A 27,805-nucleotide genomic window follows, 5' to 3' on the forward strand; every position below is an offset into this window, starting at 1 on the left:
CTAAATCCGTCGCTAATATGTGGATTTAGCAACGGATTTTCTGTCCGTCGTTAAAGTCCGTCGCAAATCGCCTGTATACTAATAGTGATTTAGATAAAATTGGCGATTTTATAAGAACTTGATATAGTAAAAGAAGAGCTAAAAGATAAGTATTTCTTTAACACATTGCCCATTAAAAGGATATTGTAATAATTAATATTTCAATTTCAATATTTGGTCATATTAGAACTTTTATTTTGTTTAAGTTAAATTTAAAGTCATTTTTTTAATTTGTTTCTCAAAAATATCCATTAATTTATTAAAATGTGATTTCAGAGTTAATGATAATGGTTTGTCTGTAAGGTGCAAACATAATTATATATTTAAGTCGTTTCAAAGATTATTGAACCAAAAAATTCATGCTGTTTAATTTGATGAGAAAGATTTGCTATTTGAAGCAATTAATGGTAGAAATAATGTTTTTTTTATGAATAAAACATAACCCTAACAATATTAACAATACACTAAGTTATAAATTATATTAATAGTATACTAAAAGTATAATAAATTATAAGGTTAATTACATAAAAATCACTATATTTATCCTAAATTAAAATTCTATCATTGTTTTTAAAATTATTAATTTGATTCATCACCTTTTATTTTTTTTCGTAATTGTATTACCACTACCACATAAGTCACTTTCGGCAACAGTAGATAACTGTTGCATAATGTACAAAAACCGTTGCCATTGCTAATCCTCTGCTCTTCCTCTTTCTAGCCAATTATTTCCATGGCTTACTGTTTTGCTCATCATGACATTACACATCAGAAAAAAAAAACAGAACCACAACCAAATTTGAGTGATAAAATTTGACTATGTAATAATGCTAAAGGATTTTGTAAAGTAAGAAAATGAAGAACAAGAAAATATAAAGTTTCCATTTCAAAGCCAGAGAAGTACTATCTTATCTAATTGTTATATTTTAGTCTTAACCACACAAACTCCATATCAAAATCTAACCACATGAACATAACAAAATTATTCAAACAGTAAACCCTAACATATATACAAACTATAGTTGAAATTATACTTACTTAGCATGTGAAGATATTGAAGAGATCTTCAAATTATCAGTAAACCCTAGAAATTGAAAAGAGCAACGAAAATAAGAGAGAATTCAAATTAAAATTGGTTAAGAGATGTCTATGACGAAGAGAATCGGCAAAGAGATGGCGATGGAGATTACCTGAGATTAATAGAGAAGAGAGACGGCAAAGAAATGGCTATGGCGAAGAGAAACGACGAGAGAAACTTTCACCTGAAAATGAAATTGAAAAACATAAACTATTTGGCCTAAACGGCGAGAGAAACTTTCATCTGAAAATGAAAATGAAATAGGCCTAAATGATTGGAAGTTCTTTTGACCATTTTATTATTTTTGAGTTTATTGCCTTTTTAACATTCATTTTGGCGCATTTACAGTACTTAATTAACATATTAACAATTAATTATGTGTTGAGTGACCAGTCCAACTCAATACTATATAACAAAATCCATCAACACATATTATATTTCACTTGATTAAAGATTATTCAAATTAACATTCAAATTAGATTTGCAAAATGATTTTTTCATATAGTTAAACACATATAATTTGGTATAACGTAATAAAAAGCAACATTTTAAAAGTGTTGCTAGATTCAATCAAACTGTTACATATTCTTAAGCTAATGCAACTGTTTTTCATATATGTTGCCTTATGTTATAAATTTCAGAATTTTGTTAATTTCTGTGCAACGGTTTTTAACCGTAACCTTTCTGTTGCCTTATATGTACTATTGCAACAGTATTGATAGTGTTGCTATGTTAGTGTTGCTGAAAGTGACTTATGTGGTAGTGTACCATTCATAATACAACAATTTGTAGCTAGTGTGACGAACAAAGGATGACATAAAATGACAAATCGAATGTCACAAGTAATTGATATAATTTCAAAAATTTATAATTGTCTAATAAAATAAAGATTGTGATTGTTGAACGGTAATATAAATATAACAAAAATTAAAAGATGCTGAACGAAACTGATAATTTTTAAAATTCATAACTGAATTACAAGTTAGTGGAAATATGATGATTTTATATAATAATAACTCTAAAAGGTGTAAGAAAGGAAGACTAGTGTTATTATGGTTCGGCTGTTTTTCTTTGTTTATTTCATAATTAAATTTTTACATATTAGAGAAAGAACATTATGAGTGTGTTAATGAGAAGTATTTTGTTGATCATTTACATTGAAAATGTATAATTTGACTTTCAAAGCAAATAATTACTTGCGTTTGCTCCAATAAGTCGTTATAAAATTGTAATTTAATATAATTATAATAATCTTATATATAACCAGCCCTACTTTTTATATGTTGCTTGTTATTGCATGATGTCACGACCCAAAATATTGAGCCGCAACCGGCGCTAGGGAACGGGAGTGGTAGCTCCGGAACCCGTAGCAAGCCTTAAATCACTATTAATTTTTCGCAAATAGTAAACAAATAACCTAAAGCAACAGAAGCAAGTATACATAACATGTATACACAAACCTTTACACTAACTGTTCTGTTATCCTCGCGGGCTCTAGTTACCGTGCCTCGTACGAACTGGCCTCGCGGTACTATATAAATTAGTTAGTGTATCCAACATATCACTGGCACCTAGTGTCGTGCACAATATATAAAACAGGTAGCTTACAAAAACATATAAACTGGACAGCAAGTAATATGTACACTCAATGTGTACTGCTGTCTAGGCTATGACTCTGTCAACGCGGGACCACTACTGCAGCATTCACAGAAGTCAGATACTACACATACACAGCTGACTTCTGGACTTCAAAATTGGCCTCTAGCTAGGTCCACATACTAAGTACCTGAAAACATTAAAGGTGAGGGGTCAGTATTTGGGAAAATACTGAGTGAGGTTGCATTTTACTAACGGTATTAATTTAAAAACATAGCATCGCATCTCAAGAAAACAATAATATAAAATATATAAACATGTATTTGATCCGTACGAAACTAATATCCTAGCATGCGACACATCTCTCGAATAATCATATATCGTTCAACCCAATCATAAATATCAATTGCGAGTCCAACTCGCTGGTGGCCCAGCCACTAGATACGGGGACTTCCAGGCTACACCGTAGCCGAGTTCACTCTGCGTATCGAATTCATATCATATCATACATATCCAATTATTTCTCAATGCAAACACACTAGACTGACTCGATACTGGTGATCACACAGCCTATTGACACCCAATAGGTAGCTAGTTTCTTCGGATCGCATACTAGTTCTCGCATATAGAAATTAAATAAACATATAACATCCAATCAATTATATATAATGCGATGCGTATAAACAGTATATATATCTATACAAAATAACTTTATATATATATAATACACAAAAGTAAAATGCAACTCACAGTGACCGCTATCCAATCAATGAAGTGATTTATGTAATGATGTGCTCGCACTAGACCTCGTCTGGTGCCCTCACTGCTTGCTGACGCGTCTGACACATTAATAAGTCAAATACGCGTTTAGTACCTAAAAGTGAACCTTATAAACTTAAACCCTAAGTTATCATTCTTTTACTTTGTAAAATGATTCATATCTTGTTAAGCGTTAATCAATATCCCATATACGTTTAACACCTTTCGAGATATATTACTAATCGTTAAGTTTGTTGCTCGTTTCATATGTTTTCGGAGTCCACATAACGTTTATGGGTCGAGCTAGGTCGTGTCGGACCTCAACATGACCAATGGGGGTCGGCGACGGCTAGGCACATCGTGCCTAGCTTCTCTCACGTTGTGAGAGAAGGTCTCACGACGTGAGAGTCAGTCTCACGTCGTGAGACTTGGCCTCGCGTCGCGAGACCTTGGCCTCGCGTCGCGAGACGTGTCTCACGTCGTGAGACAATGTCTCACGACGTGAGGCACCCGTTTTCAGTCCTCAAACGTCGATTTTTACACCGTAATCCATCCAAAACCATCCCGACATGCTTAAATACGCCTAAACCTTAAAACCCAACTCCAAAACGTTCAAAAACATCAATTTTAACATGTTTTGCGTGAATCCGATTCGAACCGAAACGGCACAACGTAAAACAGCCAACTATTATCCATTTATCACCATGAAAACGTTCAACTTACCTTGCTTTAATGCTCGGGAAAGATAGGGGACTGAATTCCGAAGAGATTGCCGCGAAAATCACGCGAATCGGACGTCGAACGGAGAAACGGCGGCGAAACGATCGTATTCGGAGATTTCTCTCAATTTCTCTCGAAGCTTCCTTCTGTTCCTCTGATTCAATCTTTCTTTCTTATATTGAATGGCTAAAGTGTCACTTTGATCCTTGTTCTTTTTGTTTATTATCATTTATCCTTTAAACTTTTCTTTCGTACGATTTAGTCCATAACTAAATCGTTAAATCTTTTTATTACAACTTATACGTATTATTTATATCCGATAAATAATACGAAACTCGATATTAGCACTTTCCCGTCAAAATCCAATATTTCTATTCTCGACACAAAGTGGCTAAATTACCACTTTGGTCCCTGTACTTTATTTTGGACTTTTCTTGACATTTTTCCTTTTAATTTCAATTCTAATTTTAGAATTGAAATATAACCTAAATTTCACATAATTAGTTTCTCAAAACCGACCTACTTGAAATTTCTTTACTTTATCTCTTTTAGAAATTCTTCTGATATCGCCACTCTGGCGAATCAAAACTGGACACGTGGTCCAATTAGATAATTAAATATTTTGGGGTATTACATTCTTCCCCCCTTATAAAAATTCGTCCTCGAATTTTCATAAATCTTCTTGGGATCTTAACTTATCCTTATAGTTTCCTTGACGTCCATTAATAGGTTTTGATCGCAGCTTTTCCATGCACAGCTATAATTTCATACTTATTGCTAATCGATTGTCTATTCAACTCTTGATAGCTGTTTGCTGCTACGTCGTTGAGAATTCTCTTACTGGTACTTTCGTCTCATCTGTTATCTTTCCCGAAATAGTTTGGTCCTTGGACGTATTCTTGATATCGTAGTCCTTGCGTCATTGCTACCTGGTTGCCGCTAATCATAATCTAATATTTTCTCGTTTCATCATTTCATTCTTAGTAACCGTAGGGTTGCTACTCGTCTCCTTTATACGTGAATGGTCACGACGTGTTGACTCCATCTTTAATAAGGTACTTACTTTATGCATAATCCTATGAATATTTTCTCTTGTAATCATAACTTGTAGTTATGATCTTTCCTATCGTCTGTAGTTATCACTTTCCTTTCTTAGCTAGTTCTTGTCATTTCTCACTCCTTGCTATCATTGTCTGACACTTTGTTTTTTTTTTTTATCATTCAATCTTCTTCAACTTGCTTTACGTCTAACACATTCACTATCTCTTTACTGTCATCAAACATCTCATTCCTTATTAGCTAATCTTTTTCAAATTGTACCTTGCTTATCACACATGTTGTTTCTTAACGTAGTTGGGTCTGATACATCTTTTACTATCTTCAATTTATCCTTTCTTTGCTTATTTAAGCAATCGTGAATTTCACGTTGCTCTGTTGGTCGTGATCCTTCGTCCTTTACCATTGTCTTAAACGTTGCATTTCACGTTACCTTTGATTATATAGCTTATACAGTTGTCCTTGTTTACTAGTACTATTCGTATTCTTATCCTCTTCACTACTTTCTAGTTGCTCCTTTGAGGTTCGCCTCAAATCTCTTATTGACTTTTTAGTCAACGATGTTCTTCCTTTACGTCACAGTTTCCTATTCATGATAACCTCATAAGAATCTCATATGTTTCTTTACCATTTAACTGTTTCGAGAATCTTTCTCGTTAATTAACTTTCACTTAACTTCTTTCTTATCTTTAACATTTAATTAACTTCATCTTTAACTGATTCAGTAAATCCTTAATAACTTATTTGCTTTCTTAATCGTCATTCCTTCTTATTATATAATCAACTTCCTCTCTCTTCTTATACTTCTTCTTCTTCTTACTTTCGAATAGTTTCGTAACTTTATTCTCATTCTTCAAGGTATCATCGTAATACTAATTACGATCATTTCTTAGTTTGTCCTTATTCTGTCTTTCATCTTCTTCTCGAAGTGTTTCCTTAGCACTTATATCATGATTCTAATTATTCTTTTTAAATAACTTGATTTCTCTGTACTAGCATCATTTCTCGTTCTTGTGACATCACGACTCCTTAGATACAGTTCACTCCTATCTGTTTAATAGCAATGAAGTATCATCTTATCCTTTACTTACTGTATTTATTACGTCTTTTCTCCGTTTATAATAGCTCCATTATTATTGTTCTATTCTGATGATCCTTCTGACGTATTTCTAGAACTTTCTCCTCTATTCATCTTACTAAATCTTAAGGGTATATGATTTTCCTCATTATACTTTCTTTCATATTATCCACAATTCTTATATTTACTGACACGTATGCCTATACGTGTGCCTTTCTCCTTATACTAGAATTTTACAACTTAACTTTTCTCCTTTCAGTTAACGCAATCTATAGCTCTTAATGTAGATATTAGTGACTTCACTTAATATCAGTCATATAGCATCATTATCTCTCTTGATCTATCAAATTCTTAACTTTCATATCTTGCAAAATCACCTTCACATTTTGCAAAATCGTCTGCTTCATCATTTTGTATCCTTTCTCTTTCTACTTCTGTATCTTCGAACACTGATATTGATAAAGTTATATCCTTTAAATATCACTTCATGTTCATCACTCATATTATCGTCTTTTCGTCCCTTTTATTTTTAATTTCCTTTCTCTAGTATATTTCTCGTTCGCTACGTTACTTATTTCACCATAGGAATAATCCTTATACTCTTCATCCTTGCGTATTTGTTACGTTTCTTTCGTCTAACATGACTCTCCGTCATTTCATCCTTTATTTTATCATAAGGATAATTACTATATCCTTAAATATTGCCAGCGCATTGCATCTTGACTGCGTTCGCTCTCCGGCAATAACTCCTCGTTCACATTTTATTGTAGCTCCCTTAACATTATTGCAATTATCATTAACAGGGCTTTATTCTGTTATTGGGATTTGCTTTTAAATTTTATTCTTATTTACTAAGAACATTTTATTATCCGTCGCAGAGTTTCACATCTGAGTTCACTTAATAACAAAAGATTTCAAAACATTCTTTGGCTGGCCAGCTCTTTTAAATCACTTTTTATAAATCGTTTGAAATCATTAGTACAATTGTAGCTCAGAGTGATGACACCTCTCATCACCAAAGAGTTGCTCGAGGTCGCATTTTCTTTATCATTGTAAAGATATGATGCGTGATCTATATTTTGAAAATCATTTCCTTATGCATTCCTATCATGATTATGCAATGTCATATGCGATGTCTGAGCACAATCGTACTTTGAAAAAAAGATCTTAAAAATTCTTCATACTTTTCATAAAACATAAGTTTACTCCAGATTGTACACTCTGCGACTATTAACGGCTTTCTCTGTTATTATTGGGTACATTTTAATTTTTGTATTGCTGTCACCTTCTGTCATTTTCCTGACTATTCTCCTATCACATCAATTATTTCTCCATATCTCCGATAACTTAATTTAATTCAACATTTTCTACTGCTGTAATCACCACAACCACTTCTTTAACACTCTGTACCATGTCCTATACAAACGCAGGGACCGATGTTTCACATCGATTCCTTGTTGGTAACCCATCTCTTTCTTCACAACTTCTAGAACGTAATACAGGAATTACGTTCGCGATAAATGTACTATTTATCGTTTATTATATTATTGTTTTTTGTAAATTATATTTATATATTCATTTTTTTTTAAGCACGTGTTTGTTAATATCGCTTCCTATAGGCCCTACCTATCTGAGGTATTATCCTATAGGTACATTCTACTCGTTATGCTCTATCATGCATGCAGTAAACATATACACAACAATGCAACATATAAACACAAATACTCAAAGCATATTAATCATTTATACCTAAGGGTGCCTGATGTGGAACGCTAGGTTTCCTAATAACTATTCCAATGTGTCGACCCTTAACTCTTCTACTGGAGTTGCCTCCACCTCTATGCACAGAGTAGGGTTTAGTCCTAATACCAGAGGATCAACTAGTATAATCTGGATAGAACACACGTCTGAAAAAGTAGGGTCGAACAGGATTGCCATCCCACTCGCGGTCAGCCTCGATCTTACGGGCCATCATAGTGAGCGTCCCAAAGTGCTCATGAACATACTCATATAGCTCATCAAACTCGAGTTCCAAACCCCTAACGTATCTACAGTTAATCGTCCTATTATCTTCATTAAGGTCTGGAACTCTTTTGTCCATGCGCAGAAAGTCAGAGGAATACAGTCCCACTGGTAGTATTCCTTTAGAAAAGGAACGCATTTGCCTCCTAACCTGATTCAAAACCACATGCCCCCGACCTTTAGCTATCTCTGTATCCTCTCTCAAATTGCGGTATCTCCGCACAGTGGACTAGAAATGTTCACTCCGATACTCCTCGACGTCTGACTCATCTGATAACTCTTCTTCTTCAAAGTCCTCCTCTTGAGGAACTTCTTCTGATTCTTCCTCTAGATCCTCCTCTGGATCTTCCTAACTTCCCTCACTGGGCTCCATTTCAAGCGAGTGAGTTCTACCTCCAACCCTAGAAGAACTACCAAAGTTTGATACTGACATGAAACCATTCTAATATATCTCAGATGATCTCCCAATGTCTATGTGGAATCATTTCTGGTGGACTTCAGATGGTCCGCCTACTTCGTTGTGAAATCCATTTTGATAAATAGGAGGCGCTTCCTCCGTTTCTCTGCAGCATGTGACTGAGCTCCGTTCTGCCCAGACATGCTGAAAGGAAACAGTTCCAAACGTCAACAACCATCTGAGCCCCCTTTTTCCTTGCTTAACTTCATTATCATCTCATAAGGCATCACAAACATTAAACTTTCAATCACCTAATATTCCTTACACGAGCAATACACACTTAATTGCCTTAGCAGTTCGCATTTGCAAACATTAATCACTTTATTCGCTTAACTATCTGAGTTCACGCGCGCTATATAACATTCTACTAATAATGCACATATCAATCAAATGCAAACAACTAAGGTTTGACTCTCTTGCTGCAGTAGTTCCTAGGTTTACTTACTGACAGAGTTTCACAATTCAGACAGACATCCAAAACAAACTAGCAGTGGTAACTGGACCAACTGCTCTGATACCAACATTGTCACGACCATAAATATTGAGCCGCAACCGGCGCTAGGGAACGGGAGTGGTAGCTCCGGAACCCGTAGCAAGCCTTAAATCACTATTAATTTTTCGCAAATAGTAAACAAATAACCTAAAGCAACAGAAGCAAGTATACATAACATGTATACACAAACCTTTACACTAAGTGTTCTGTTATCCTCGCGGGCTCTAGTTACCGTGCCTCGTACGAACTGGCCTCGCGGTACTATATAAATTAGTTAGTGTATCCAACATATCACTGGCACCTAGTGCCGTGCACAATATATAAAACACGTAGCTTACAAAAACATATAAACTGGACAGCAAGTAATATGTACACTCAATGTGTACTGCTGTCTAGGCTATGACTCTGTCAACGCGGGACCACTACTGCAGCATTCACAGAAGTCAGATACTACACATACACAGCTGACTTCTGGACTTCAAAATTGGCCTCTAGCTAGGTCCACATACTAAGTACCTGAAAACATTAAAGGTGAGGGGTCAGTATTTGGGAAAATACTGAGTGAGGTTGCATTTTACTAACGGTATTAATTTAAAAACATAGCATCGCATCTCAAGAAAACAATAATATAAAATATATAAACATGTATTTGATCCGTACGAAACTAATATCCTAACATGCGACACATCTCTCGAATAATCATATATCGTTCAACCCAATCATAAATATCAATTGCGAGTCCAACTCGCTGGTGGCCCAGCCACTAGATACGGGGACTTTCAGGCTACACCGTAGCCGAGTTCACTCTGCGTATCGAATTCATATCATATCATACATATCCAATCATTTCTCAATGCAAACACACTAGACTGACTCGATATTGGTGATCACACAGCCTATTGACACCCAATAGGTAGCTAGTTTCTTCGGATCGCATACTAGTTCTCGCATATAGAAATTAAATAAACATATAACATCCAATCAATTATATATAATGCGATGCGTATAAACAGTATATATATCTATACAAAATAACTTTATATATATATAATACACGAAAGTAAAATGCAACTCACAGTGACCGCTATCCAATCAATGAAGTGATTTATGTAATGATGTGCTCGCACTAGACCTCGTCTGGTGCCCTCACTGCTTGCTGACGCGTCTGACACATTAATAAGTCAAATACGCGTTTAGTACCTAAAAGTGAACCTTATAAACTTAAACCCTAAGTTATCATTCTTTTACTTTGTAAAACGATTCATATCTTGTTAAGCGTTAATCAATATCCCATATACGTTTAACACCTTTCGAGATATATTACTAATCGTTAAGTTTGTTGCTCGTTTCATATGTTTTCGGAGTCCACATAACGTGTATGGGTCGAGCTAGGTCGTGTCGGACCTCAACATGACCAATGGGGGTCGGCGACGGCTAGGCACATCGTGCCTAGCTTCTCTCACGTCGTGAGAGAAGGTCTCACGACGTGAGAGTCAGTCTCACGTCGTGAGACTTGGCCTCGCGTCGCGAGACCTTGGCCTCGCGTCGCGAGACCTTGGCCTCGCGTCGCGAGACCTTGGCCTCGCGTCGCGAGACCTTGGCCTCGCGTCGCGAGACCTTGGCCTCGCGTCGTGAGGCACCCGTTTTCAGTCCTCAAACGTCGATTTTTACACCGTAATCCATCCAAAACCATCCCGACATGCTTAAATACGCCTAAACCTTAAAACCCAACTCCAAAACGTTCAAAAACATCAATTTTAACATGTTTTACGTGAATCCGATTCGAACCGAAACAGCACAACGTAAAACAGCCAACTATTATCCATTTATCACCATGAAAACGTTCAACTTACCTTGCTTTAATGCTCGAGAAAGATAGGGGACTGAATTCCGAAGAGATTGCCGCGAAAATCACGCGAATCGGACGTCGAACGGAGAAACGGCGGCGAAACGATCGTATTCGGAGATTTCTCTCAATTTCTCTCGAAGCTTCCTTCTGTTCCTCTGATTCAATCTTTCTTTCTTATATTGAATGGCTAAAGTGTCACTTTGATCCTTGTTCTTTTTGTTTATTATCATTTATCCTTTAAACTTTTCTTTCGTACGATTTAGTCCATAACTAAATCGTTAAATCTTTTTATTACAACTTATACGTATTATTTATATCCGATAAATAATACGAAACTCGATATTAGCACTTTCCCATCAAAATCCAATATTTCTATTCTCGACACAAAGTGGCTAAATTACCACTTTGGTCCCTGTACTTTATTTTGGACTTTTCTTGACATTTTTCCTTTTAATTTCAATTCTAATTTTAGAATTGAAATATAACCTAAATTTCACATAATTAGTTTCTCAAAACCGACCTACTTGAAATTTCTTTACTTTATCTCTTTTAGAAATTCTTCTGATATCGCCACTCTGGCGAATCAAAACTGGACACGTGGTCCAATTAGATAATTAAATATTTTGGGGTATTACACATGATTAGATCTTTGTGTGTGATATTAGTTGAATAAAAAATATTAAACAGCTTTAAAATGATGCATATTATTATTTTGGAATGCTTTATATAACTTTTAATAGTTTGAAAAATTATGCATACAAAAATATAAATAAAATTCATGTAGGAGTTCTCATATTATACAATTTTTATTTTTTTAAGTCTTTATACCATACCATTTTTTTTCAAAATGTCATTTGTAGCCTCGTGATAACAGCAATTTAAACACTATACATATGGAGAATTTTGTCCATTGAAGACTTGATAAATAAAAAAAATAGTTTTACAATTTTAGTTGAAATTGAATATAAAGCTTCTAATTTTTTTCTAACTGAACTAATTAGTAAATTTGTATAAGCAATTTACGTTGGATCCAAAACATTATAGATATAATTATCTTAGTTTGTAAAATTAACAGATAAGACGATTAACTCTTTTAACATATTTATATATTTAAACAATAATTTAAATTATGAATATATAAAATTATTTTGCCGCAATTAATATGCATCCCCCTCCTACCAATCTATATGTTTTATGTAATCTAGATTATTATTACTAAAATAAATACCATCATCTTGAGCTCGCCAAAAGCAACTTCGACTTAACGAACAACACGAATATGCTTCAACATCATCTCTAAACACAGGAATTTGTCGATTTTTCCACCCCCATTTCATAGTACAAGTGAATCTAGTTCCTCTAAATATATCCAATCCGAAAAAGAATTGGTAATCTCCTCCGATGAACAGATCGCGAAAACCTAGATCGTGATCTCGAGACCAACAATGGAGTGATAATCGATTGTTGTTATTGCTCATGCCATTAATGACATGTACTGTGAATCTGAAGCACATCCCTAGGGTTTGTTCGCCTTTTGGAGGTTGTTTTTTCCCTTTTTCGATAGGTTGCGTTGTAACCGGCCCTCCCACTTGCGGTGGTTGAGCCTTCGCAATGGGTGTCGCCTGCTGCGGTGGAAGAGCTTTTGGAATTGGTGTCGTTGATGGTGAAGCGGCCGGCGGAGATGCGAGAACTTGGTAGTAATGAGTTGCTAGAAGGATAACTAGAGAGAATAAGTGAACCCATTTAGTATCCATTTTTGCAGGGAAATGAATAATGTTGATTAGGGTTAACTAATTAATTCTCTCTGCGTACCTTAAATAATTTTTGAGTGTAAAATCATACAATTATCATCCACTGAATTTTCTGTTATTTGTTATTAAATTGTTGTAATTTAGCTCATAAATCACTTAATAATTATTTAAATTTATTAACTGTCCGCTAATTTACTTCTTTTTCGAAGCTCAATTTTGCTATGTTCTGTTGCTCTTGCTTGGCATGCAAGTTATGATATGAAAAAAAATCATGGGTTTAAAATTGGATTATGATATAAACCACTAATTCTTTTCACTATTCGATCTGTCAATTTTTGTTGCCTTTAGTTACTAAAATTTTCCATGTTTTGATTTTTGCTACCTACCAAGAAAAATATTGGTTAGTGGCTAGCAATAAAGTATAATTTTTATGTTTTTAGTGCTTGTAAAATTATAATTTTGAGAGAAAAATTAATACTAGCTAGATAATTTTGCTGGTTTAAGTAGATAGATAAATTGATCCTATTTTTATAATTTATATTTTCTTTACTTATAAAATGATATAGCTGTTCAAGAAAAAAATACAAAAAACTAAATATTAAAAATCTAATAACAAAGCCGAGCCGGTATAAAATATAGGGATAATGCTAAATAAATTTATAAACTATACCCGTTTTTTCAATTTAATTACAAACTTTAAAACGTCTCAATTGTATGCATGACGTTTCATTTATTCCTAATTCAATGCATATGCTGACGTGATACTCATTCATTGGTATGATTTTGTTTAGGTGGATATCATTATTTTGCAGTCAAATCTTCATATTATGACCTCGTGTATGGAATTGAAACAAAATAAAAGTTTATTCATACAATTGAAACGTTTTAAAGTTCGTGATTAAATTGAAAAAATATATATAGTTTATGAAATTTTATAATATTACTCCTACAATGTATTAATGTAAATTGATTATAGTATACGTACACCAGTATAAAGATGAGAATGATTTAATTTGATTTGGTAAAATTTTAAATTAAACGATTGTATAAGGTTATATATATGTATATTTAAAGGTGGCCATGGATGACATTGTTTTTTATTAGGCTGAATACATAGTTTGACCCCTGAACTTGTACCCTTTTACCCATCTAACCTCTAAACTTAACGTCTCACCTATCGAACCCCTGAACTTGTTAAATAATCCGATTTGACCCCCGAACTTGATAAATACTTAAACATTGAACCCCTCCGTACACAATTTATTCTAGAATGTTTCAAGTGACAGGTGGACACGAAGGGTTCAATATTTACAAATTTATCAAGTTCAGGGGTCAAATCGGATTATTTAACAAGTTCAGAGGTTCGATAGGTGAGACGTTAAGTTTAGAGGTTAGATGGGTAAAAGGGTACAAGTTCAGGGGTCAAACTATGTATTAAGCCTTTTTTATTATATTAGGGGACTTTCATTGTTTATATTCTCCATATATAGATGACATTGTTTTTTGATGGCAAAAGGCTCATTTTAGCCCCTAAGGTGAGAGCGAAAAAATTAATAAGAATCTAAGGTTTTAAGGTTGCACACTTTACCCCCTAACGTTCTCCAAACTGGCTCAAATCGCACCACCGTTAGTTTGTTCCGTCTAACTGATGATGTGGCCCTTAGGGAAAATTTTCAAAAACATCCTTAATGTTTAAAATATTTACCAATTTTAAATTTATAATTTGTTTTAACTATTTTCACCCTCTTTTTCATTTAAATATATATAATTAAATAATATTTAAAATCAAAACATTTATTGAAACAATCGAAACCCAATTAAACACTTCGAAATATAATTAAACGCTTCAAAATTCAATAAAACCAATCAAAATTCAATTTAAACCTATTAAATCAAACACTCATCCGCCGGATACCACCTTTGTAATTTTTAGAAAGAAATATTCCGAACAAAATAAAAAAATTAAAAAAATTAATAAACAAAAACAATATTTTATTTATTTTTTAATTCTAAAAACCGAACGATCCGTCAGACCCACCGTCGGTGGGTCTGCTCGAAACCGGAGCAGACCACCGTGTTGGGTCTGCTCTAAAAAAGAGCAGACCACCGTGGTGGGTCTGCTCTAAATAAAGTGGTGGGTCAGCTCTAAAATAGAGCAGACCCACTACTACGGTGGGTCTGCTCTATTTTAGAGCAGAACCACCACACGGTGGTTCTGCTCTTTTTTAGAGCAGACACCGTGGTGGGCTGCTCTATTTTAGAGCAGAACCACCACACAGTGGGTCTGCTCTATTAAAGAGCTGACCCACCACACGGTGGTTGTGCTCTTTTTTAGAGCAGACCCACCACGGTGGGTCTGCATGGGGGTCTCCGGGATTTAAAAAAAAAATTAGTTTTAGACGTTTTTCGGCGATGGATTAGTGGTCGTATCTCCAATTAAAGTAAATTTATATTCGTAAAAAATAAATTATTATTTATTTAATTTTTGAATGAATTTTTCGGCGATCAATTTATTTAATTGGATTTCAATTTGTTTAATTAGGTTTCGACGTGTTTAATTGAGTTTCGATTGTTTAATAAACATTTTATTTTAAAATATTATTTAATTATTGATATTTAATGAAAAAAAGGGTGATAATAGTTAAAAAAATTTATAAATATAAATTTTGGTAAATATTTTAAACATTAAGGATGTTTTTGAATTTTTTCCATACATGTCACGTCATCATTTAACTAAAAAACAGACGGTGTTAAATTTTTGGTGTGTTCTGAGCCGGTTTGGACAACGTTATGGGGTAAAGTGAGCAACCTTTGACCTTAGGGTTTTATTAATTTTTTCGCTCTGATTTTAAAGACTAAAGTAAGCCTTTTGCCTTTTTTAATATATTTCCTTTAGAATATATTAGCCATTTGATTACTAAAATGTCTTTTTAGGTTTAGCTTACTCTCTATACCATTAACTTTATGAAACTTTTAGATTTTTTATTATCTAATATATTCACAAACACTGGACAGAAGTATAAGTAGATTTTTTTATTATATCATCAAAACATGAGTTTTTGAGTTAGGGCCTTTAGCCAACATTATTTATTGTGAAATTGATGTTCTCATTTTTTTTAAGAAATTATACAATTTTAATATGATAAATTTGAAGAATTTACATAAATAAAGAAAGTATGGAATACATCTGACCACTTTTAAATCTATCTTTTTTTTAACTAAAAGGGAAATTTTATTTGGCCTGATTTTGACCAGGCCAGATATAAATTTCAATTACAAACCGGTTGTTTTTCTTTGTTTATTCTATAATTTAACTTTTTCATATTAGAGAAAGAATATAATGAGTTTGTTAATGAGAAGTATTCTATTGATCATTTACAATGAAAATGTATAATTTGACTTTCAGGGTAAATAATTACTTGCTTTTTTTTATGATTGAGCCGAAACTCAATATTATTGTCAAATCCCGGAATATAGACTGCCCGCAAGCCCATATACCTGGTAATTCCGGGTTATAATGGCCAGCAATCAAACGTCAACCACTCCATATTAAGAAAGGGCGTAGCCGGGGTTCGAACCCATGACCTTTGACGCCCAGATGGCTGAAACTTAAACCACTAGACCAAACCCGTGCGGGCATAATTACTTGTTTTTGCTCCTAAAAACCGTGATAAATTTGTAATTTAGTGTAAATATAATAACTCTATGTGTAACTAACCCTACTTTTTATATGTATCTGTCATTATATGATTTGATTTTAAGACGCATCGGAATTGGTAATGTTTTTTTCTAACTTAACATGAGTTCAAACCGTACTTATATACACAACCATTTAAAATTTGGAGTTAGAGCTTTACCTCTAGTAAAGGACTTACTCGACTCAAGTGAGGATTGTTGTGGATGTAAAATATTTAAAATTATTGTTTTATAGTTGAACCCCGTCTATGACACCTCAACGTTAAACTAAAAAAAAGATTTAACTCATCTAGACATCTCTATACTTTTCAACTTTTGTTCAATAGGTCCTCCGTATTCAATTTACCTTACCTAGTTCTTGTACAACTATTTCTCCAATTTATTGAGTCCCTTAATAGAAAAAATTGCGTGTGCTAACTTACCTTTATAAATAGTATAAAAATTTACGCATATAAGATTATAAATAAAATTCATGTAGGAGTTCCCATATTATATCATTCTCGTTTTAAAAGTTCTTAAACTAATATCATTTTTGTTCAAGAGGTCTTTATTAAATTTGTTTTAACGGCAACTGAAACACACATAGAAAATTCCATTCATTGAGAGATTAATAAATAAAAATAAGGTGAAATTGAATATAAAGGATATATTGAATAAAAGTTGACGAGTAAAAGGACAGTCAAACGTATTAAGCCAAAAAGAAAAACATGATTATAGAAGCTCTTTTTTATTTTTTTCAGAAAAACAGAATTAGAAGCTACCAATGGAGGAATAAAGCTAATGACGTACATAATTTATTAAAGTTTAAAGAGAATATTGATGCAATAAGAGAGAATAAATACTTTTGTTAAATATAGTTTTAATTTGACAATAAGCATGCATATATTATGTTTTTAAAGATAAGCTTAAGAAATCATTTGTTTCAAAAGAGAATATAAGCATCTTCTTAATAAAACTATTATACTTGAGAAATATCTTATTTCTAGAATAAGGAAGATAAGGAACTTTCACTAATTTATTTTAACTTAATAAAAAAAATAGTTAGATTACTGATTTAGAATTAGTGGTGTATTGATATGGAAATGTTGATTTAGCAATTAAATATTTTTTCTTGTTGGAATATTATTCTTATTTAAATCTTGTGAAACTTAATTTCAAAAGAAATGTTATGAAACTCAGCATGGTTTATAAAATTATTCTCTTTTGGGATCTGGTGTGCTAATAATTTGATGACTAAAAAATGTTTGATATTTAGCATAATTTATAATTTAATGATATCTTCTAAACTTTCTCATGGCGTTATATGATCTTTCAAATTTTAACAACTTCATGCAACTAGGTCATCTATAGCTAATCATATTAATAGTACTTACACCGAGTCTCTTCTGAATAGACACATCAGTTTCAAATGATCAAGTTATATGAAATTTCAACAAATTTAAAAGATCATAATCAGGGATGGAATTATTCTACTATGGGGTGGCTAATTTGTACAAAATAAAATTTAAAGGGACTAATTGTATAAAAATTAAAATTAAATAACTATATTTAAAAAAAAAACTTGAAGGAGAATTTAGCAAAAAAAAATGCGGGTCTAGTCGCTACCTCAGCCATATAGTTCTTCCGCCCCTAGTCATAACATTGTAAAATTAAAATAATGTTATTAAATTATAAATTCACTAAAAGTCAAATATTTTTTAATAATTACCCTAATAGTTGTGTAATGCTAATAATAATTGTCCCACTAAAATCTTTTAGAGGTTACCAAAGTATATAACTTTTTTTTTTGACAATGAGGTGTCCTGAACGGATTCCAACTATGAAACGGCTCCTTTAAGCCTTTCACATTCAGACTAATTCCTACTCGAGCCGGATTGGTCCCTTACGGAAGGCAAAACTCTGACCCAAAAATTTAAACAGCTGCATATATGAGTACGGTTTGAACACATTACCAACGTAGTTCTTTTTTTTGACACAATGTCATTCAAAAAACTACTACTCAATTCAAATCAATAGATTAAGAACAATGCGGCAGTCATGTTAGTACTAAGAAATGCACTCCCTTTGCAGAATATAATCAACTGCCTCTTCAACAGTATCAACCACCTGCAAAGTTGAAAGCATCCATATTACTCCATCCGTCCCTTATTAATTTCATACAGATTAAGAAATGATAATTTCTGTAATTAAAATGATATTATTTTTTGTAAGAAAAATATAACTTGCAAAAGAAGTTAACGGTTTAACAGCAAAGTAGGATTATCCTTATTAAGCATATAACTTGCCAGATCTGCAGGAAACTCTGCATGGTTATGTTCCCCTCGGAAAACGCCGGTTCGTGTCAAGATGGAAAACCAAGGATGGCCTGCCTGAAATTCAAATACGAGAGTATGTTTATTGCTAGAATGAAATATTAAATCATGTGTTTCTGAACTTTTATGAATCTAACTATTTTGGTTTCTGAATTTTTCTTTCTTTTAGATTAGTGTTTTAACTATATAAAATATAGGGTTAATTCCATAAAAAGTCACGACCTTTACACGAATTTTCATTTTAATCACGACTTTTAAAAGTTGCCATATAAAACCACGACCTTTCATTTTTTTTCAAATCTATCACCAAATCAATTTTTGGTGTATTTTTGATGACGTGGCCACCATAATCCGGCAGATTTGACAAAAAAATGAACGGTAAAATTCACCGGAAAAATAGTCGGTGATAGATTTGAAAAAATATGAAAGGTCATGGTTTTATATGGCAATTTTTAAAGGTCGTGATTAAAATGAAAATTCGTGTAAAGGTCGTGACTTTTTATGGAATTAACCCTAAAATATATCAAACGAGTGCTTTTAAGTTTTAGCCATTGAGAAGGTACAAGACGGACGAACCTGTTGTGCACCTTTGATATCGACTAAAGGATTATCGCCGATCATATAAAGGGTTTTCAAAGGAGGGGATTCAGGGCCTCCGCATTTCTTGAAATTAGGTTCGGATCGACAGGACTTTTGAAGCTGGCTTAACACAGCTTCAGCATTGTTGAATACAAATGGATTTGGTTTCCCAAAAGTTGTGTAGTCTAGAGCATTATGGTGAATCCTGCCAACAGTTAAAACGTAACAGATTTTAGTGCAGATAATTGACAAACAATGATATTATTTAGCTCCAAAATTCGGTTTGATCTGAAAGGTCGGTGTCAACATGGAGTAACGAGATTTATAATTTGCAGAAATGTGACATGAGTAAAAAGAAAATTCATGCCCATAAATTGTTTCTTCATCTCCTTCAGATTTTCCTGCACGACTAGGAATGTTACATCAAGAATTCTTGCACAACTCGGAATGTTAAATCTGCAGAATCACGGAGCCTTCGAATGCCTATATCGAAGCATATACTCAACAAATTCGAGCCACAAACTCACAAATTGAAATAGAAGACATATGGGTGAAAGTTCAGATTAAGCAGAACTAAGACCATCCAAAGTTGCAGTAAAAGAACATTTATAAAGAAGTTGGGAAGTGAACTAAGGAAACAATCTCGAAAGTACCAAGTATCAAAATCACGGTTATTAGTTGCCCCATAATGCCATTTACATGAGCAACAACAATAAGTAGTCCGCCACTCAGACCGATTACTTTCTAATTAAAAACAAATTTTACTGGAACACTGACCTCACCTGTTGAAGATGCTCTCCAATGCAATTCTGAAAGCACCCAGTCCAAGACGTTGAGAAGCAAATGCAGCCTGTGTTCAGCAATTAGCCAATTAGTAATGTCAAGTTCAATCTAGCACCAAAAACGAGAAGAGAAATAGAACCGATATATTCTTCCAATAAATCAGAAGAACTCTACTCGTGTTGGTTCTAATAAAAAAAATACCATTGGTCAGTCCATAAAGTTCTATATTTTACAATACCAGAGTGCAGTATCAACAGTGGACAAAAAGCATATATGAAGAGACCTACAAAGCACAAGCAAGCTGAAAAAAATAAGTATAGCTGCCAACCTGATATTCAAGATCATCAGCAGCAAAATACAGATGAGGCTGGTGACCGTTGTCCTGTCCAGGAAGGCCTCCAGATCTCAAAACATCACACAGAACCTGATGTCACTCATTAGTAAGTCTTATAGCACGAAATGTTCCCAGAGAAAATGAAAAGAGTAGCATAATAGTATAGTGGTTCACCAGATCAAAGAAAACACCTGAATGTCCCTGCCCCAATCTACAGGATCACTGACAACAAATACTGCTTTAACTATTTCAGAAGAAACATTGCGTCTTGTTGTCGTGTTTGCAGAGGGAGCACTCCATTTCTTGTACTGAGCTACAGGATCGATATTGTCGAATAGAGAGGCATACTCTTCTAATGAAAGAACGTTTCTGCCAACAGAAGCACATCAGGCCGCCATTAAATCAAAATGCTGCAAAAACCAGAAACAATTGTTGCCCAAAAAGCAGTCATCCATCATGAAGATCAATCAGCAGGACTTACTTGAAACCGTACTCTGACATTACTAAAGCAGGTTCCCCTTTTCCGGTGGCAATAATGAGTTGATTCTCATATCTGCAGGGGGAAAGTAGCAGTTCCCCATACTAAAGCTTGAATAATGGAAAATTCATTTCCGTTAAAAAATAACAACGACAAAGAAATATTGGCTGCGTACCTCTTCAACAGATTTTTGAAGGGTGAGTGACCTTGTAAAATCTGTATCAGGAAGAAAGAACAGCTATGTCATATTGTAAAACTAGTATCTCGAACTATTCGGGATTGACTCGAAAAATATTGGGAAGCAACTCGATTAATATCGAGTCGAGCTCGAGTTTGAGCTACTCGAGTCAAATACCTATTCAAGTTCAAGCATCAAAATACTCGGCTCGATAAACTCATAAGCATAATAGATTTTTAGTTAAAATTTGTATCTCAAACTACTCGGGATTGACTCAAAAAATATTCGGAAGCAACTCAATAAAAATTTTGAGTCAAGCTCGAGTTTGAGCTACTCGAGTCAATTACCTATTCAAGTTCGAACATCAAAATACTCGGCTCGATAAACTCATAAGCATAATAGATTTTAGTTAATTTAGTTTTTTATCTTTCATAAATTATAATTATATATATTTATAATAATACATTTATTTTTATTTTTATATTAAATTAAAATATTAAATAAGTATACAGATACTCGAATAATTCGAGTTCCAGTATCAATTACTCTACCAAGTTAAGCTCTTAAAATGAAACTCGATCAAGTTCGAGTCAAGTTTCAAGCATTAAATATTAGAGTCGAGTCGAACTCGATCTTGATGGTCTTTCGATTCGTCTCGACTCAATTACACCAAGTAACGCAAAAACTAAGTTTAGTGGATAACAGAATATGCAAAAACATTAAGCAGTGAGAACCTGAGAAGGTAAAATCTTTACACCTAGAATTTCACTCAACTCCATGGCTCGTCTCGATTCTGGAATGCCACCTCCTAATCAAATAAAAGCATAAAAAAAACCATTATTAATTTAATCCTGGATTGAAACATAAATCAAAAGGAGAATTCTTATTCATACAGGATTTATTGCATTTAACTGTTCAAGAACAAAACAATAGCAAGAAACTTACCATTCGTCAAGAACAGAAAGGGAACTTCCAAAGACCCTGTAATAGTATACATTAAGCATTCAGATTAGATGAAAACAAAAAAAGAACACAAACACTATGTCAACGGAAATTCTCTTTAATTACAAAAAACAATTTATTCTACATAAAAGAAAACAATTAATCCCATAAACAGGGTAATTAATTTCTTGTTTTTTCGTTTCATATGATCAACATGCTATATTTAAAACAAGCATCAACCATGAGTATTTTGAAGGGTTATTTGTATATAAAATCTCAACTTTTCGAGTTTGTAGCAATTTAAGCACAACTTGAAATTTGGTAAAAAAAAAAAGTCCAATTATTTTATTTTTTGGTATTTTCTAGCACCAATACATTCTTTTTTCACCAAAGATGTCGTTTTGGCGGTTTTTAATGACCGAAACGACATCGAATAATAACTTTGGAGTTTGGACCGTGAAATGCCAAAAAAAATGAAAGTACCAAATTTTAAATATTATGCTTAAATCGCTACAACTGCAAAAACCATAATCATACTTTAAACAACCCCATTCACTTCAGTCATCCAATTTTCAAACTGCCCAAAACAAAGATAAATAAATTTTGAACAAATTGAATAGTAGCAGAGCATGAAATTACCATCGTATCCATACAATCTCTTCAAAGCTTGAGCAGAGCCACCAATGGGGACATGGCCGCGAAGAATTACTCCGTCAATGTCAAACGCAATTCCAAAGGAACTACAAGACCTGAAAAATGACAATTTTAAAGTAGTGTTTATGAATAATTCTGAAATAAAAATTTGAACAAACCTAGTAATTTTATTTTGCTGCAGCTGCTGATTTGACTGAAAATGGCAGAAAGAACGAAGAACTTGAGATTGAAAGAGCAGTAATGGGGTTGATAATGATGATGTTTTCTGTAACAATCTCATAATAATATTTTAGAGAAATTGTGATAAATGTGTCTGAGATTTTAATTATGATATTATAATTTTGCTATATTTTTAATAGTGTTATAACATGATTGGTTTAATTTAACATGGTAAATTCAGTATATTTAAAATTTTATTAGATTATATTTAAATAAATATTGAAATACACTATAAATCATGAAAATAAAAGATAGATTAAATTATTTATAAAAATTAAAAAAAAAAGTCATTTAATAAACAAGATAAATTTAAGTGATGGAAATTTTCTGACACCATAATATATTATTAGAAGATACAGTATAAACATGCTTCAATGATCCAATTAAAATTTTAATTCGTCAACAACTTGAATTTAAAACTTAAACAAATGCTAAATAATCTTAATTAATCAAGAACTGACATAATAAAATTTAATTTACATTATCTATACTTCATTAAAATCACTCATAGTCTCTAGAAACAAAATAATTTATTAGCCAGAGGTTGAAGATATACCACCTTCTGCTCTCAGAACTAAGAAAACATAAATTTCTCTCTAATTTATTTTTCTCTCTTTATGAATTGTGTCTCATTTTGATGTTATTTTTGTAATTTTTTTTCTCACAAAGGTTATTGAAAATTGAAATACATTATTATAAATCAAATGTAAAAAAGATAAAGACAACAAATTAAACCTAACATGTGATTAAAAATGAAAGAAAAAATTTGATGGCACAAAATAAATCGAAAACATAGTTCGAGCATTATTTACATTTATAACAAAAAAAAAGCCAACAAATTTCATTTTGGATTTCAAATAAATTTTTGAAAACCTTAAATTTTCAAAATTTTATTTTTAAACAGTCACTATAAAGCATCTTGAATGAACAAAAATCGATCGTCTGCAACTTTAATGGAAGCAATAGCCTTGAGAGAAGCCACGTCTTTGGCAGTATTTCTTAGGCTATCGAATACTATTTTTGAGGGAGCTGCGAAAAGCATCATTGACGCTATGCACGGGAATAACTCAGTTGATTACGTCTGCGACGTGGTTTTGCAAGATTGTAAAGTAAAATGTCAAAGCCTTACTTCTTATTCGTTTAATTTTGTAAAACGTACTTGTAATTGGATGGCACATGAAGTGGCCAAAAAAACCCTAGCAGATAGCTTTTTTTGTGGTAACACTCTAGCCCAAATTTCGTAGCTAGAATCGAGACTCGTGTAGTCGTTTTTCTGTTTTTCTTCCATGAAATCATATCTTTAGAAGAAAAAAAAATGAAGAAAAATCGACATAAACAAACTCAAAATAAGAGTTTAAAAAACACACCAACTACTCACACCAAATGTGTATGTTTCAAGCAAATATTCTCCCTCCAATTTTAAAAAATTAAAATATTCTTTATTCATCCCTAATTTTTTTATTAAATCCCCAATTTTGTCTTTCTTCTCCACTTCACAAAATCCCCAATTCCTCAAAAACCCTAAAAACCTCAATTAACAACAAAAATGGCACCAATTGATCCACACTCGTACACAGACTCAACCCACCCATTAACAACCCACATTTCCCTCTCTCTCTACTTCGATTTCCCCTCCTCCACCATCCACGCCACCGCTCTTTTCACCCTCTCCGCCCCACACTCCGGTCCGATCTCATTCGACACTCGCTCCCTTACCATCCATAAAATCTTAGACCCCCAAACCCTAACCCTAATCCCCTTCACTCTTTCCCCTACAATTGATCCAATCAAAGGCTGCCACCTCACCATCACGCTCAATAACCAGTCCTCATTTCTCATATTCTACTCAACTTCTCCGTCGTCCTCCGCTCTTCAATGGCTAACGCCTCCGCAAACTTTCGGGAAGACTCAGCCGTTTGTTTATACGCAATGCCAGTCGATTCATGCCCGGTCGGTCTTTCCTTGTCAGGATACGCCGGCTGCGAGAATTTGTTACTCGGCCCGGTTGAATATCCCAAACCAGCTGTCCGGCGTTATGTCGGCAAGACATTGCGATCGTCGGGCGCCGGTTGTGAGTGACGTTGTTTTGAACCATGTGGGTGATGTGGGGTTTGATTTTAAGTCGTTGTGGTTTGCTGAAGGAAGGGTTGTTGAGGAATTTGTGATGGAACAGGCGATTCCGCCGTATTTGTTTGCGTTTGCTGTTGGGGAATTGGGGTTTCGGGATGTCGGACCGAGGACTAGGGTTTATTCAGAGAATGTAAGTGATGTGTTGAATGCTGCTGCTAGGGAGTTTGCGGGGACTGAGGAGATGATTCAGCAAGGGGAGAAGTTGTTTGGAGATTATGAATGGGAGAGGTTTGATTTGTTGGTCTTGCCGCCGAGTTTTCCTTATGGTGGAATGGAGAATCCGAGGATGGTTTTCTTGACCCCGACTGTAATTAAAGGGGACTCGAGTGGGGCACAGGTTGTGGCTCATGAGTTGGCTCATAGTTGGACTGGGAATTTGATTACTAACTCCAACAATAACCATTTTTGGTTGAATGAGGTATAAGCGGGTTTTCTATATAATAACATTTTTATGGTTTCTTTTAGCTTTGATTTATCCGTAATTTGATAGTGTCTGCCATATTCGTAGTGAATTGTTTGATTACACTGATGATACTAATTAGGCCTCAACTCATTAGATTATATGGTATATCTCATAGATTTAGTAAACTTGCCTTCGAAAATCTGGCATCTCTGTTTTTTATGTAGATGAATTGCTTGACATGATGAAGATGTCGAGTTTCTCTAGGAAAGCCTATATTTGGTGTGATTAAGGTGGTTGTGTTTAAGGAAATAATATATCTTTTTTTATGTTTGTTTATGTTTTGGTTTCTCTAGTAGATCTTGGGAAAATACCTATTGAAGCTTGAAAAGCTGTAGGCTTTGCTTAGTTAAAGCATTTTCTTGCTATGAGTTGTTAATAGCCTCATGTTTGTGATTATAGGGTTTTACGACTTATGCAGAAAGGAGAATTGTTGAGGTCGTACAAGGGGAAGACAAAGCTGTACTTAATATTGGAATTGGCTGGAGGGGTTTGCATGATGACATAGAGCGATTTAAGGACAACATGGAATTTACCAAGCTCAAAACTAATCAAGAGAATGCAGACCCGGATGATATGTATTCACAAGTTCCATATGAGAAGGGTTTTCAGTTTCTATGGCGCATAGAACGTCAGGTCTGTTAAATTCCTTGCTGAACTCAAATTATATAAATTACGGCATGTGTTTTAACTTTTTAATGCCCAGATTGGAAGACCTGCGTTTGACGAGTTCATCAAGAAATATATCGCCACCTTCAAGTTCAAATCAATTGATACAGATACATTTCTTGATTTCTTGAAAGCAAATGTCCCTGGAATAGAGAAAGACGTTGACTTAAAATTGTGGACCGAGGGTACCGGCATCCCTTCAGATGCATACGAACCAGTTTCTGACATATACACAAAGATTGTATCACTCGCACACGAGTTCAAACTCGGAAGGATGCCTAGAGAGGACGAAGTTGCTGACTGGCAAGGGCAGGAATGGGAGCTGTATTTAGAAAACCTCCCCAAATCAGTTGAAGCTTCTCAGGTATGAATATTATTGATTTCATCCCTTACTCTCTGGATAAAAGATGACAATAATGCATCGGAACTGTAATAGTTTAATTGCTCGATCTTCCTTAATTTGTTTGTTTACTGCCTGTCCCATCTGCTTATCTTAACACTCTAGGATGTCAAATCATAAAGCTGTGAACTATGAACAAACGCTTTCTAGTAATTGAACTTATGAAGGATCAATAGCTTTGGTTTGAAGAAATTGAACTTTTGATGGATACTTATGGTTAGGGATGTGCATTCAGTTTGAATCTAACTGAATAAAAAATTTGAATTTCCAAAATCAAACAGGATTTAAAGTATTTCAAACCAATCTGACCAAATCAGTCTGGTTGCTTGTTGTGGTTGATTTTTTTATTTGGTTTAGTTTTTGAACTGAACTTTTTTACCTCCCAAACCGAACCAATTCAAAAACCTTTTTTTTTATATGTCAAACCGAATTTGTCTGTTTGGTTTGGTTTTTGCACACCCCTACTTAAGGTATGCAGTTGGATGGAATCTGTTCCACAGTTGCGGATCAATTGCCGTGTATTATAGTTATTTATTTTTAAAATCTGGTTGTTTATGCAGATCTTAGCGTTGGATGCACGCTACAGGCTGTCAGAATCAAAGGATTATGAAATGAAAGTAGCATTTCTCCAACTGGCGATTTCATCTGGCTGCAGAGATTACTTCAGCGAAGTGGAGAAGACTTTAAAGGAAGTTGGGAGGATGAAATACCTACGTCCGCTCTACGCTGCTCTGGTTCAAGGTACCGAAAAGGAAGAAGAGAAGATTTTCGCTAAGAGGGTTTTCGCTGAGGCTCGGGAATGTTATCACCCTATAGCTCAAGGCGTTGTGGAAGCCATCTTCGCCAAGCACATGTAGCTCAAGGAGTTTGATCAAGCAGGTGTAGTGTAGGATTTTGTATAGTAAAATAATATATGCTCTGATGTTTTGGTCTGCAGAGCTCGTTTCTTGTTAATGTTTGCAGCTGCTTAGGCTAACAATCCGGCATTAACAACATATTATGAGATGGTATGCTAGTTGATTGTGCTGATTGCTAAACTATGGTGCTTCTTTTTTTTAACTGATTCTACGTGC

The 27,805-nt window shown here is 33.9% G+C and overlaps 3 protein-coding genes across 4 annotated transcripts in view; 2 read left to right on the forward strand and 1 right to left on the reverse strand.

The window, feature by feature from the left end:
- LOC126660242 (protein TONNEAU 1a-like) overlaps positions 1-27,805 on the forward strand; it is a 78,948-nt gene that overhangs the window by 32,281 nt on the left and 18,862 nt on the right. The window lies entirely within an intron of this gene.
- On the reverse strand, positions 18,495-23,186 carry LOC126660240 (uncharacterized protein YKR070W-like). The gene is made up of 12 exons (XM_050353610.2): positions 23,013-23,186; positions 22,840-22,949; positions 22,204-22,239; positions 21,993-22,066; positions 21,256-21,296; positions 21,084-21,155; positions 20,794-20,971; positions 20,597-20,692; positions 20,268-20,335; positions 19,483-19,690; positions 18,880-18,963; positions 18,495-18,700 (listed from the first exon to the last, which is right to left on the reverse strand). The coding sequence occupies exons 1-12, from the start codon at positions 23,132-23,134 to the stop codon at positions 18,641-18,643; spliced, it is 1,149 nt and encodes a 382-aa protein (XP_050209567.1). The 5' UTR covers positions 23,135-23,186; the 3' UTR covers positions 18,495-18,640.
- On the forward strand, positions 24,487-27,769 carry LOC126660239 (leucine aminopeptidase). The gene is made up of 4 exons (XM_050353609.2): positions 24,487-25,621; positions 26,066-26,299; positions 26,370-26,696; positions 27,293-27,769. The coding sequence occupies exons 1-4, from the start codon at positions 24,620-24,622 to the stop codon at positions 27,587-27,589; spliced, it is 1,860 nt and encodes a 619-aa protein (XP_050209566.1). The 5' UTR covers positions 24,487-24,619; the 3' UTR covers positions 27,590-27,769.

Source organism: Mercurialis annua, linkage group LG8 (assembly GCF_937616625.2).
Source record: "Mercurialis annua linkage group LG8, ddMerAnnu1.2, whole genome shotgun sequence".
Lineage (NCBI taxonomy): Eukaryota > Viridiplantae > Streptophyta > Magnoliopsida > Malpighiales > Euphorbiaceae > Mercurialis > Mercurialis annua.

Coding starts and splice junctions, on each gene's coding strand:
- LOC126660240 (XM_050353610.2), bottom strand. CDS start 23,134: ATGAGATTGTTACAGAAAACATCATCATTATCAACCCCATTACTGCTC. Junction 18,964..19,482: donor ATATCAAAGGTGCACAACAG/GTTCGTCCGTCT, acceptor TTTGAATTTCAG/GCAGGCCATCCTTGGTTTTC. Junction 18,701..18,879: donor CAGAGTTTCCTGCAGATCTG/GCAAGTTATATG, acceptor TCAACTTTGCAG/GTGGTTGATACTGTTGAAGA.
- LOC126660239 (XM_050353609.2), top strand. CDS start 24,620: ATGGCACCAATTGATCCACACTCGTACACAGACTCAACCCACCCATTA. Junction 26,300..26,369: donor TATGGCGCATAGAACGTCAG/GTCTGTTAAATT, acceptor TTTAATGCCCAG/ATTGGAAGACCTGCGTTTGA. Junction 26,697..27,292: donor AATCAGTTGAAGCTTCTCAG/GTATGAATATTA, acceptor TTGTTTATGCAG/ATCTTAGCGTTGGATGCACG.